At 44.6% G+C, this 12,852-nt stretch overlaps 1 protein-coding gene across 2 annotated transcripts in view; it reads left to right on the plus strand.

Annotated features, from left to right (window-relative positions):
• Positions 1-12,852, plus strand: part of FOXO3 (forkhead box O3) — an 88,627-nt gene that overhangs the window by 63,129 nt on the left and 12,646 nt on the right. Inside the window, exon 2 of one of the 2 annotated variants that reach the window (XM_063389759.1) lies at positions 8,963-10,397. The exons of the other annotated variant lie outside the window; for it this stretch is intronic. Coding sequence (XP_063245829.1) covers positions 8,963-10,363 — 1,401 coding nt within the window. The 3' untranslated portion in view covers positions 10,364-10,397. The remainder of the gene's footprint in view (positions 1-8,962; positions 10,398-12,852) is intronic. 2 annotated transcript variants of the gene reach the window in all.

A 12,852-nucleotide genomic window follows, 5' to 3' on the forward strand; every position in this document is an offset into this window, starting at 1 on the left:
TCAATAATAAAGTAATTATGTGCTTGAAATAGTACAGGAGAGGGGTCCTGTTTCAGATTAGTTGACAGCAGAAATGCTGGGGGCTAGTTTGGAGGTTGCTTGTGGGCTTTCTTGTGAGGTCTCAGGTGCCTGTGCTGGCTTTTGAAGGGCTTGCTCAGGCTGGGTCAAACTCAGTCAGGCGACAGTGTATCAGATCTATTCCTCTCATCAGTCACATGTTTGCTGTAACTGTCACCAGATTCACAATTTAGTGTGTGCAGCTCAACACTTCCAATTAATCCAGGCCGGGTGTTGAACAATCTATCATTTCAGAGCTACCACTTTGCAGAGCTGTGTGCAGGGCAGCCTTGAGCTTGGGTTCCAGGAGCCCTGGAATGCTGTCTCCATGCACATAGATTTTATTCCTCCCCTGCCACTGTGTGGTGGGAGTTGTTGATGGTTGAGTTGCATTTCATAGGCTTAGAAAGTGTTAAAAAAATGAACCCATGACCGCAAAAGGTTTTAAAAAATTAAGATTTATAATAGGTGATTCAGCAGTGAGAGGTTTTTGTGATCTTCCATGGGAAGCTACTATTTTTAGTGAATTATTATAAGCAGTAGCATCACTCACATTTATTTATAAAGGCATGAAAGAACGCCCATACATGTTTCTAAATAGTCAATGTATAGTAACAGCCATATGCTGAGAATGTGTAAAAATAGAATTGAGCACTCTGGCTTTCCACAATGCTGCGTGAGAGTTGTGCTGGGATCTTTGCATCTAAGAAATGAAAAACAGAGGCACTTTTTTTTCCCCCTAGAGCTTCTTTCTAGCAATACAAACCCAAAGCCTTCATGGCGAAAGTCTGCCTTGCAGTAAAATTGCATTGTTTTCATTGAGGTCTAGCTGGGTGACCACTGAGGTTTGGGAGGACTCTTCCAGTAGCTGGTGGACTGGGGCTGTGCTGACAGGAGTAGCTGTTTTTGTGAGAGTTACTGTTAGGTACAGCATTCAGGTTGATTAGCTGTGTATGCCTGCACTTCTCTGGGGGCTTCGTGGCATGGAGGAGCTTCAGCAATGCTGTGCTGAAGGAGCTCCACAAATAAAGCGTGGTGTTATTTCCAAAGCTTCTACAAGTGGAAACACTTGAAATACTGAAGTTCGTCTTTCAGAAACAATAGAAGAAAAGAAAGCTGTTATCTATTGGTGATACTGCTCCTGAACAGAAATTACAGCGGTTTGGCACTGCAAAGACCCAGCTCTGTGTGTCCATTGCAGCCTTTTTGTATGCAGCTCCTTGGGTTTAAGTTCAACAAGGGGCAACATCTCCCATTTTCTTGCTGACTCTTCATGTCCCAGTCAAGCCTGTGATGAGTTCCCTTGGGATTTAACCTTACAAGAGCAATGCCTCACAGTAAATTCTTACTCTTGATTAAGTTAAATCCTTTCATTTAAACCAACTGGGTTTTTCAGTTTCGAACAGCCACAACATGAAGCGGGTGGAAGGGACTGAAAAAGGTGCCTCTTGGCAAGGTGCCCTAGCAACCTCTCAGTGACAGTGCCTGCCTCCTAATTCCCAAATCCTATTCTAATGTGGAAAAGCATTGCCATAGCATGCAGAGGATAACAATTTATTTTTCAGGGGACTTCCTGTAGCAAAGGGTGCTGAGGTACCTGGCTCCTGACACTGGGAGGGATTGCAGGAGAGCCTGACCTTCCTGTTCCATTGCTGCATTAAAGTATCAGCATTTTCCTTGCGCTCTGCTTCCAGTCTCCCAACACCCAGTGTAAATGACAACCAGCATGCTCTTTTCACAACAAAACAAATGTTATTTATTAGAGTCCTCATGTGGTCAGAGCATGTCTGACTGTAAAATAACTGGAGATTTTTCTGCTAACTGGAAGCGTGGTGCTCTGAGGCAATTTCCAGGCAGTGTATATTTTCAGCTAAGTTTTATTTACGTCAGCGTAGCAATTTGCAATATCACTGCAAAGAGCGAGGCAGTGGTTGTTTTAACTAGAATTAACTTTTTTTCCTTTTCTTACTTTTTTTTTTTAATAGGAAAAACTTTAAAGTCATGACTCAATTCCCATAGGACCATGCTTTGAGAGGCTTTCCTTTTAAAAGAGGAGGTCATAAGCCCCCGTGCTGGGCAGGTGGCCTGCTGCCTGCGCTCGTGGCCGGCGCGGCCGGGGGAGCGCGGTGTGCGTGTCGGGAGGGTTTGTTTTCCCTGTGCTCATCACTTTCTCCTGTGCTGGTTTGGCACGGCGCGGTGCCCTGTGTGCGGGACAGAGGCAGAGCCGGGTACTGCTCTCCTATCCCAGCCAGCACCTTTCAGGGGATAAACCTTTTCTGGACTTAGTGTTCTCCCAAGAAGCTTAAATCTCTCCAGGCTCTGCTCTTCTGGGGTAGGGGACGATGGCAGAGGTGCAGGCAGAGCTAATCACAGCAGAGGCTTCTTGTAGTGTTCTTCTCTACCACCAAGGTCAGAAAACTCCTTTGAAGAGAGGATGAGAAGGGGAAACCACAGAGCCAATTTTCAGATGCTGAGCTGACTTTCTTAAATCTGTATGATATTTTTTTCCCCTTTTCCTGAAGGAGGGTGTGCTTGGGTAGGGCTGAGCCTGTGTCACCCCACATATCCAGAAGTATGAGGATGGTGCCTTTGCCAGCTGGGTGTGAAGGGGTGTACCTTGCAGGACTCTGGTGTGCTCTGGCTGCCTGCTTCTGCTGAACAGCTGGTGGGATTTTGGGGAGCTGCCTAGGGAGCATGCAGATGGTACCAAACATCAGGCATCAAAACCACTTTGGGTGTTAGAAAAAATTTCTTTCTCTCTGTGTTATTTTCTTAATGATTTTTTTTTTTTTTTGTCCCTGGAGCTTCCATAATTTAGGTAAAATATCTGGAACACATAATATTTGGTTTAATATGGAAAAAATATCAGGACAACATGACTGGATAGATGTTGTGGGAGAACTCTCTTTATATTTTAGTTCTTGCTTTTCCTGTATCTGCAGAGCACCCTCACTTCTTTATTAAATTATATACATTTTTCTGTTTTGCAAAAACTCATGGGAAAGAGGAAGGAATTCTGAGACCTCTTTGGGATTTCAAAGTTCTTTGACATAGTAGCACTTCAGTCTTATGGAGCTAGGCAACGAGGGGCTGTATGGAACCAAGAGACTGGTGCTTCCTAAAGGTCAACTTCCCTAAGTTTGCAAGTTCCTTTCACCAGGAATTTGTATGTACATGCACACAATTGGCAACTTTAGCCACTGCATCTGTTTTCTTGTTTAGTTGCAACTGAATCTCCTTGGGGACTTTAAAGCAAACAAAATGTAAAACGTGTAAAATGTAAAATATGATTTTTGAAATCAGACTGTAAAATGCACTCTGCGCTGCAGCATCCCCTTTGGTCCTGTGTACAGTTCTGGGCACCACAGTATAAAAAAAAATTGAGCTACTAGAGAGTGTCCAAAGGCGGGCCACAAGGATGGGGAAGGGCCTTGAGAAGAAGTCATATAAGGAGCACTGAGGTCACTTGGTCTGTTTGGCCTGAAGAAAAAAGAGACTGAGAAGAGAACTCATTGCAGTCTGCAACTTCCTCGTGAGATGAGGAGAGGGTACTGATCTCTTCTCTTTGGTGCCCAGTGACAGGACCCAAGAGAATGGCATGAAACTGTGCCGGGGAGGGTTAAGTTGGATATCAGGAAAGGGTTTTTCACCCAGAGGGTGGTTGGGCTCCCCAAGTAAGTGGTCACAGCATCGCTTGTCTGTGTGAGTGTTTGGACAATGCTCTCAGGCCCATGGTATGACTCTTGGGGTGTCCTGTGCAGGGCTGAGTGTTGGACTTGATGATTCTGATGTGTCCCTTCCAACTCAACACATTCTGTGATTCTATGGTTCTGTGAAAACTGGTAGTTGAAGCAAGTTTTGAGTTACTTCATGACACTGGTCTGGAAAGGTGGGCAAAATGTGTTGAATTATTAACAGACTCCAGTTTCATCAACCACTGAATGCAAAAAAAGTACAGTTTTCTTAATGAAAATAATTTTTTGGTGGAAGGTGTCTCTAGGGGTAAATCCTAAATGAGATTTGTGTGACAACATTTTGAGCAAGATGACATAAGCTGAAAACTGAAATTCAAGTGAGCAAGCAGAGCCATGGAGAAGCTGGAGTCCTTCTGTTCAGCTGGAGGCTGATAAGCTGGAGTTACTTTCATAGCTTCTTTTCAGTGGTATTAGATCTGATGTCTTTCTCTACTGTATGGCCATCAGACAACTTCATATGGTGAAGTAAAAACATTATATATGTTAATACAGGATAAAATAAAGTGTAATTCTCCCAAGTGAGCATTAGCAGCATTTATGGGTCTGCAGATAGTGTTTGTTTTTCTCCTACCATGTCCTAATATACCACTTATTAAACTACTGCTTTTGAGTTTTAGCCCTAACTTTACAGTTTAGGAGCCCATATCTGAAACAGCAATTTCATTATTCACTACAGAGCACTGAAAGGAAAACAGGCCAGTGTGTAACTTGGACTCATCAGCCGCCAGCTGCACCTCATCTTGCTAATCTTTAGGCTTTTTTCTTTTTTTTTTTCTCTCCTTTTTTTTTTTTTTTTAAGGCGCAGGGACTTTTAAGAGTTAAGTTACACAACTCTCATTTTATTTTTAAAGCGAGTGGATTCCGTGTTGCGTTGTCGAGGATGATAAATTGATACCACATGTTGCTTCCAGACAAAAAAGACTCTGTACTGCAGTGGAAGCACTTGCAGCTGGTGTCTGAGTTAGTGGACAGGCTCCACAAGGTAAACATGGCTTGGAAGAGACTGAAATGGGCAGAGGGAGGGGGAGTTTTCTCCATTTTGAAAGCTCAAATATTTGCGGCTGTTGTCTGACCAGGTCTGAGTGTTGAAATAACACATCCTAGCCTCCTTGGGAGACTCATTCAGTTGTTTGTATCAAATTAGGGATATGGCACTTTGGAAATGTTTGAGTGTCCTCTCTGTCAGCTTGCCCGTTTGCAGTCTTATCAAAATATTGAGAGAGACTTGTGTAATTAGGACATGGTAGCTGATCTCGGGGGATTTTCTTGCAAGCAAAATGTAGCTGGAGGAGTATTAACTGAATAAACCACAGTGCAGTGGATCAACATTTATTGAAGTTGAGAGCCTGAGTTTGGGGAAAGTGGTATAAGCCCTGGTGTTGCTGCCGTGGCTGTTCTGGGCACCCAGCTCATCCCTTCTCCTGGTGCCATCAGCCTAAGCCAAGGGAGGACAGCAGCACTGCTTCTCTGTGGCTCTGCACCACCCTCTGCTCACACCAGTTCTGCCCGGTCTTGTGTGTTCCTCTGCACTGAGTCTTCCTTGTCTCCAGGGATGGTCCTTCTTCTTGCAGGACTACTTTCAAAGGAGACTTCAACACAGCTGGTCTGGCCTCAGGGCAGTACATGATGCTCTAGATGTTATCTGCAGGGACCTCAGTCTTCTGGCTTTCAGTAGAGCGCACTGCATTCTTCAAGTCCAGTATAAATAGTAACACTAATAAAGGGAGGAGCTCATCATATTTCTTTTTTGCTCTGCTCGAGTACAGTCCCATACGTTGTACCCATCGGTGGTATCTGAGCTGTCTGCAGCCTGGCTAGCATCTATCCCATCTACATATGGTCTTCAGGACACATGATGGAAGTTCCTTTATGGATCTTTTAAAGTTTCTCATTGCATTTTGGCATGGAAAAGTGTGTTAAGTTTCCATCATTCTGACCTAATTCATCTCCCACATAAGTCAAAGACAAATCCCCATTAATTTCATCAGCAGTGGGTTCAAATGATAAATTTTGTTTCCTTTGCTTCCTCACCTCCTTTGTGGTTTATTGCATGGTCATATATTAGTAATGCACGTGGTTGTGAACAACAATTGTCCCCATATACTTTCCTATCTTTTAAGCAGATGGGAATATTTTTTGACAGCTCAGAAAACATGTAAAAAATACAGATATTTCCATCCAGACTGCCACCTGGTAGCACAGTGCAACAGCCTTCACTGATGTGAGTTGTCAATCTTGGTGGCTTCCCTAGCAAAACTTGCATGAGAAAGGATAATAGGATCCAGCCCTAATTTGCTTTGGCAGGGCATCCAACAGAAGGAGAAACCAAAAAACTCAAGATACTGTTGCTGAAGAGGTTAGTGGGGGAGGTTACATGAAAGAAGTGGGTTTTAAGGCAGTGTTTGTACAGAGGGTGGAGATGGGGTACACAAAAATAAATTAGCCCATAATTATGTTTAAGAAAATCTTCCTGCAGAAGAAAACCAAAGAAAAACAGAAGCAGGATTGTAAGTGGCATAGTGCTTAACATAAAGGAAAACAAACTGCTTGGATTTTTTATAACCACCAATTTTCAATGCAGAAGGATTATTGCATTCTTTAATTATTTGTGTAAAGTGGACACTGAGCAAAAAGATATAATTACACATAAAGAAGAAAATAATAAAGAAGAAAACTACACATGTGCACATACATATCCACAGATGCAGGAGTCCTCATCCTGAAAGGTGCCTCAGTCTCACAATTTTACAGCTTAGAATTTTTTGTGGTTTCAGGCCAAATACTTTCATACTACAGATACCAGCAGCAGAAATAAGCCCTTTTATGAGAATACTGTAGGCTAAAAACTGTTAGCTGCTGGCACTTTGGCTAAGTGTTTTTATATCTGAAGCTGTGCATGGCATGCTGCATATGCCAGCTCAGGTGTTTCCCCTGTCTTAGATTTTTCATTAGCAAGAGTCATGATGCCATGTATTCTTACACCCAGCAGTTTTGGGTGGGGTACACCATGGCTCATATGGCTTTTGAAGCCTGGCACAGACTTTGCATGGAGAAATCCCCCTGCAGATATTCGCACAAGTGGTTGTCCATGGAAGTTACAGGAAGTGAGGGTAAGAGCTACCTGCAGAGATGCAGTATAAGCTGGAATATCAAGAAAGATTATTTTTAAAAAAATCTGTTTTCCAGCCAGTTTTACAGGGAAAAACCTGAGGAAGTAAGGAGTGGTGCCTAGTTGTTAGAAGTTAAGCTGTTGCCAGACTCAAAATATGGTTAAAATGTCATCAGTTAAAGAATAAAAAGCTTTTTCCCTCCTTAGACTGAAGAACTATTATGGTGCAGCTCAATCCACTATATTTTGATGGCCTGATAGTCCCTCAGAAATGGACATGTTTATAGCTGAGGCACTGACCCAAACTTCTCTTGAGCATGTCAGCAAAGTCTGATCAGCTGCTTTGTATAAATTGTTTAAAACATAACAGTTGCTGTTTTGAAACGTGGTCCATATGATTTCTCTTTTCATTAAGTGATAATCACAACCACGTCTGCTGTCTGCGTGCAAGGACTTAAGGCATGTTTTCCATTTCACAATCTGACAAAAACCACAATGCTCAATAGGGGGGAAAGAAAGGCATTTTATACTGAAAACAGTTGTTTTCAAAAAAGCTGGGCTGTACTCCTTTATATGTATCTCCAGTTTATTTATGTCAAGCATCCATTTTTCCTAAGGATGCAAATATTGAGGTGTTGGTGAATGATTTGTTGACTGATTCATTCTTTGCCCATTTAAATCTGGACTTTCTTCAATGTTTTATAAATGAAGGGCACTTGTTCTGAATGGTTTAATTGTGTTGTTGATGGTCTTGCTGACTATGTGTTTTTAAAAGATGTTGATAGGACAAATGTAATTTTATCCTTTTCATAGGTACATAGGTACACCTGGTAATTGCCAAAATTTTAAAAAAAAGAACTCTGCACTCTTTAAGCTTAGAGGAATAGCACAAGGGGTTTTTCAAAGGAATATGGTATAGCTCCAAAAATCTTTTGACTTCCACTTGGGAAAAAAATGTTGGTTTACCAAACCTGGAAGCATCCACACTAACAAATACTATTTGCTTTTCCTTTCTTTGATCCATATTGTAAGCACAAGATGAGTGGCGTGAGTGGAGTGTGATTTTCCTCTCAGGTATTTTGGTTTGAATCTGGTACCATTTCTCTGGGGGTACTGTGGGGTGCTTTTCTCAGGCTCTTCCTGGCTCCGAGGTGATTATCATTGGTTTGAGCCAACGTAGTGTTTGGGCAGTTCGATGCTGCTGATGAGTGCAAGCAGGTAGGATGCAAGAGTGGGCTGTGTGCAGGCTCCCCTGAGAGCCCCGTATTTCACAGCCTCCTGTACTGCACAGAGTATCCAGCTGTGTACAGCAGCTTTATACAGCTCTGTATCCAGCAGCTTACGGGGACAGGGGTATCGTTGCATACTGTGTCACATCATGTTTTGAAGACTGTGAGGATACTATAGCGAGGGGACAGCTGGCCAGCTACTGCCGTATGGGCATAATTCTGGTGCCTCTAATCAAGAGAGAAAGTACAGCTTAGTCATGCACAGAGTGCCTGTGGGAGAGGAGCAACAGCACTTGCAGTTTTCTCAGGAATTATTATAACAAATATACAGCACACGTGCCCATGAAGAATTAAAAAGACATTTGCAGAGGCTGCAATGAGTGTGACTACCCCTCCAGCCAGATTTTTGCTGTGCCTTTGCAGTTTTTTTTCTCAAGGAACTGATGGCAAGATTACTGATAGTAATAGTTTGTCCTGAGTCAGAAGTAAGGGAGAAACATTCAGATCCTTCCTATCAGGAATGTCAGAATCCTTTTCTTAGGATGAAGCTTTTAGGGATGTAGAGATAGGCACAAGGAATGCACAGCTGGTGCAAGCCTGGGGCTTGCTTTACAGCAGGACGCTGCCATGCCACAGTCACACTCCAGCCTTGCCATATCCAGCACCAGAGAAATTCACGGAAATATCCATGACGGTTCAATGATTTTATTCATGTTGCTATTGTCATGGGATGTTGGTTTAGTGATTGAGATTTGGGTTGTAAAAGAAGTGAAGTGCCGGTCTTGACGTTTTGTTTTGCTCCTTTCCTGCAGAATTCGATCCGGCACAACTTGTCACTCCACAGCCGATTTGTCAGGGTGCAAAACGAAGGCACCGGGAAAAGCTCTTGGTGGATGATCAATCCAGATGGTGGAAAAGGCGGCAAGGCGCCCCGGAGACGCGCCGTGTCCATGGACAACAGCAACAAGTACACCAAGAGCAGAGGGCGGGCGGCGAAGAAAAAGGCAGCGCTGCAGACAGCCCAGGAGACGAGTGAGGACAGCCCTTCCCAGCTCTCCAAGTGGCCAGGGAGTCCCACCTCCCGCAGCAGCGATGAGCTGGATGCTTGGACAGATTTTCGCTCCCGTACAAATTCGAACGCCAGTACGATCAGTGGCCGCTTGTCACCAATTTTGGCAAGCACCGAGCTTGATGATGTTCAAGACGACGATGCTCCGCTTTCTCCCATGTTGTACAGCAGCCCATCGAGCCTGTCCCCATCGGTAAACAAACCATGTACTGTGGAGTTGCCTAGGTTGACTGATATGGCTGGAACAATGAACTTGAATGATGGACTGACTGATAACCTCATGGATGATCTCTTGGACAATATAACACTCCCTCCCTCCCAGCAGTCACCCACAGGAGGGATAATGCAGAGAAGCTCCAGTTTTCCTTATGGTTCCAAAGGTTCGGGGCTGGGCTCCCCGTCAAGTAGTTTCAACAACTCTGTGTTTGGGCCGTCATCCCTGAATTCCCTCCGCCAGTCACCCATGCAGACAATTCAGGAGAACAAGCAGGCCACCTTCTCTTCCATTTCTCATTACAACAACCAGACACTGCAGGATCTCCTCACCTCTGATGCGCTTAGTCACAGCGATGTCATGATGACACAGTCTGACCCACTCATGTCCCAAGCCAGCACAGCTGTGTCCGCCCAGAATTCCCGCAGGAATATAATGCTCCGCAACGATCCCATGATGTCGTTCGCCGCTCAGTCCAGCCAGGGCGGCCTGGTCAATCAGAACCTGTCCCATCACCAGCACCAGTCCCACAACTCCTCTCTTAGTGGCAGCCGTGCCTTGTCCAATTCCATCAGTAACATAGGCTTGAGTGACTCCAACAGCTTGGGATCCACCAAACATCAGCAGTCACCTGTCAATCAGTCTATGCAAACACTTTCTGACCCGCTGTCAGGCTCCTCTTTGTACTCCTCTAGCTTGAACCTCCCAGTCATGGGACATGAGAAATTCCCGAGTGACTTGGACCTGGATATTTTCAATGGGAGCCTGGAGTGTGACATGGAGTCCATTATCCGCAGTGAACTCATGGATGCTGATGGGCTGGATTTTAACTTTGATTCCCTCATCTCAGCTCAGAACGTTGTCAGTCTGAATGTGGGGAACTTCACTGGTGCTAAACAGGCTTCATCACAGAGTTGGGTACCAGGCTGAAGGATCTTTGAGAACAGGGAAAACGGGCAAACAGGTCAGTGCCCCATAGATGTGGTAAAATAATTGGTTCCTTAGTTTTATTGGAGTTTGCACCAAACCCTTAATAGTTAGTGCACACTAATAATAGTAATTTGGCTTGTGATGGCTCGCTCTGTTGGTATGCAACAGGAACAACCAAGAAACGTGGAGGTGTGGAGGAAAACGAGGCTAAGCTATAAAAGCTGCTCAACTGCAACACTGTCAGCACGCATCTGGTGCTTAGCGCCCTTCTTAATTTAGGCATGAGAAATGTTAATGACAAATCAGGCAAACCAAGGTGAAATATTTGTGGTTTTTAGGAATCGCAGAGCTCTAACTCGTCTTTGAAGTCACAGCAGATGGGTTCTTTCTTGCAGTTGATGCCACATGTAGCCAGGCTGTGTTACACAGGGATGGGGCGAGGGGCTCTGCAGTCAGTGGAGCAGTGTTGCTGCTGGGAAGGAGGAGGAGTGTCTTTGCAAGATGAGAGCGCTCACTGGGGATCAGGTGTGTGGGACAGATCTGGACAGAATCAGAGTTGTGCTGCTGCTGCGGCACAGCAACACTAGCAAAGTTGTTTGGGTTTGCTTTTTCATAAAATTGTATTTCTTGGCCTAAAACAAGGTATCAAATGGAGGAATTACATATTGGTGAGATCCTGGTCTCAGGAACGTCCTGGCCTACTTAATGTTTTAAATATGCAATAACTGAATGTTTTAAATATGCAATATGCAATCCCCCTGCCCCTGAATGGAGTAGATACCTTTTCCTTTTGGACTCCTCCGAGAGAATATCTTTAGATTTGGGCACTGACATAGGTGTTTTTTAAATGTCAGCTTCTTCAGATTTTTTCAAGATCGATATGTTTTTTCCCCATTGCTTATTTTCCACAGCTGGGGACTTGTAATCATTGTTTCTGTCATCCTTTTGTGATTCTGCAGGATCCTGCCCATACCTCTGCCTGCTCACACATACGCAGGTGCCACACAAAGTACCCTTTCTCCTTTGTTTAGTTATTGGTATAAGGGAGTAAATTTCAAAATGTAGTAGGATAAAAGGTTAGCTATAAATTAGTGGAAGTGTTCTATTAACTTCAGAATAGTATGTAGAGCATCTCAGTGGTGAGGTTAAATGAGGCATTCATTCAGTTTGCAGCTTACTTCCAGCTTTCTTATTTTCCAAGTGAAGGACAGAAAGAAGGAGTCAGTGGCCTTCGACTTTACGGTGCATAATTTGCCCCTTTCATCTTTAATTGCATTTTCATTCATTGTTTCGCAGTTAGATGTTCAAGGGGAAGCTTTGTGGTAGGTGAGCAGCAGTGGTGAACCTCGAGAATGCTTTCCTGTTTCCTGTGTGTGTGGAGCACGTCAGGAGACGTGCTGTGATCTGTCCTCTGTGAGGGAGAATGAGGCTCCCCAGGCATCCTCCTTTCAGTCAGTCTGCAAAGCTGCCATGATCCAATGGAGTGGTTGGTGTGTAGAGTCCTTCCACTGTCAGTGCAAGGATTTCCTCTGGTTCTTGCACATCTTCTTACTCTTAGCAAGAGCATTGCAGTGCACAGCCTGGAGATGGGCTGTGGAGAAGGGCCTTAGAGGACACTGCATGCCACAGACCCTGAGCAAGGCCAGGGCCATGGATGAGCTTTGGGATTTCTTCAGTTCCAGTACTGGACAATTTAGGAAGAGAAAGGAGGAAAAAAACAGAATTCAAGGATGAGGAAGCAAGAATTTGTAGAAGGTCATGCTTGCTGACCAGCTCCCTCTTCCTTCAGGTGCATGAGCCGCTTGGATTTAAAAACCTTCTTTGCACGATGTAGAACATAAAAGGCAGTAGGAACTTGATTGCTGTGCAACATCCAACGGTACAATCTGTCAAATGGGGCCTGAAAAATACATGTTATTGACAGGTTTGCTTGACACAGGCAAATAGGGCAGCCTCCTGCTTCCACAGCTTCACGTGCTGCGTGTAGGTAGCAGCCGCCACAGGGGGACTTGTGTGGGCAGCGTGGAGGAGAGGCAGCACCCCACCTCCTCACGGATGCTCCTGGCTGCCTCTTCACCCCAGCCTCTGGCATCCATGGAAAGCATAGCTGCCATGATCCTTTTCAGGCTGCTCCCTCCGAATAAAGGAGCTGACACATCTGTGTGAGCAGAGTCTCATTGCAGAGGACAGATTTATTAACGAGACAGCTCTCCTCGGCGGATTACTGTCCAGTCATCTGTGGAAGCCTCTCTCCCTCTCCCTGACAAGTGGACCGGCTGCTGCGGGATGCCTCCGGTATCAGGTGCAAACGCAGATGATTTCTGCTGAGCTGGTTCATCATGCACCCTTCCTCATCTGTTAAGCAGCATGGTTTGAGAGTTTGCCTCCCCGTGAGCATCTCACGATTTGATAGGGGCTTCTCGCATGACATCAGATGCAATCGCTCTGAATTGCTTTTCTTGGTTACTTCTCCATTATAGCAATAGGGA

The sequence above is a fragment of the Prinia subflava genome, chromosome 2 (genome assembly GCF_021018805.1).
Source record: "Prinia subflava isolate CZ2003 ecotype Zambia chromosome 2, Cam_Psub_1.2, whole genome shotgun sequence".
NCBI lineage: Eukaryota > Metazoa > Chordata > Aves > Passeriformes > Cisticolidae > Prinia > Prinia subflava.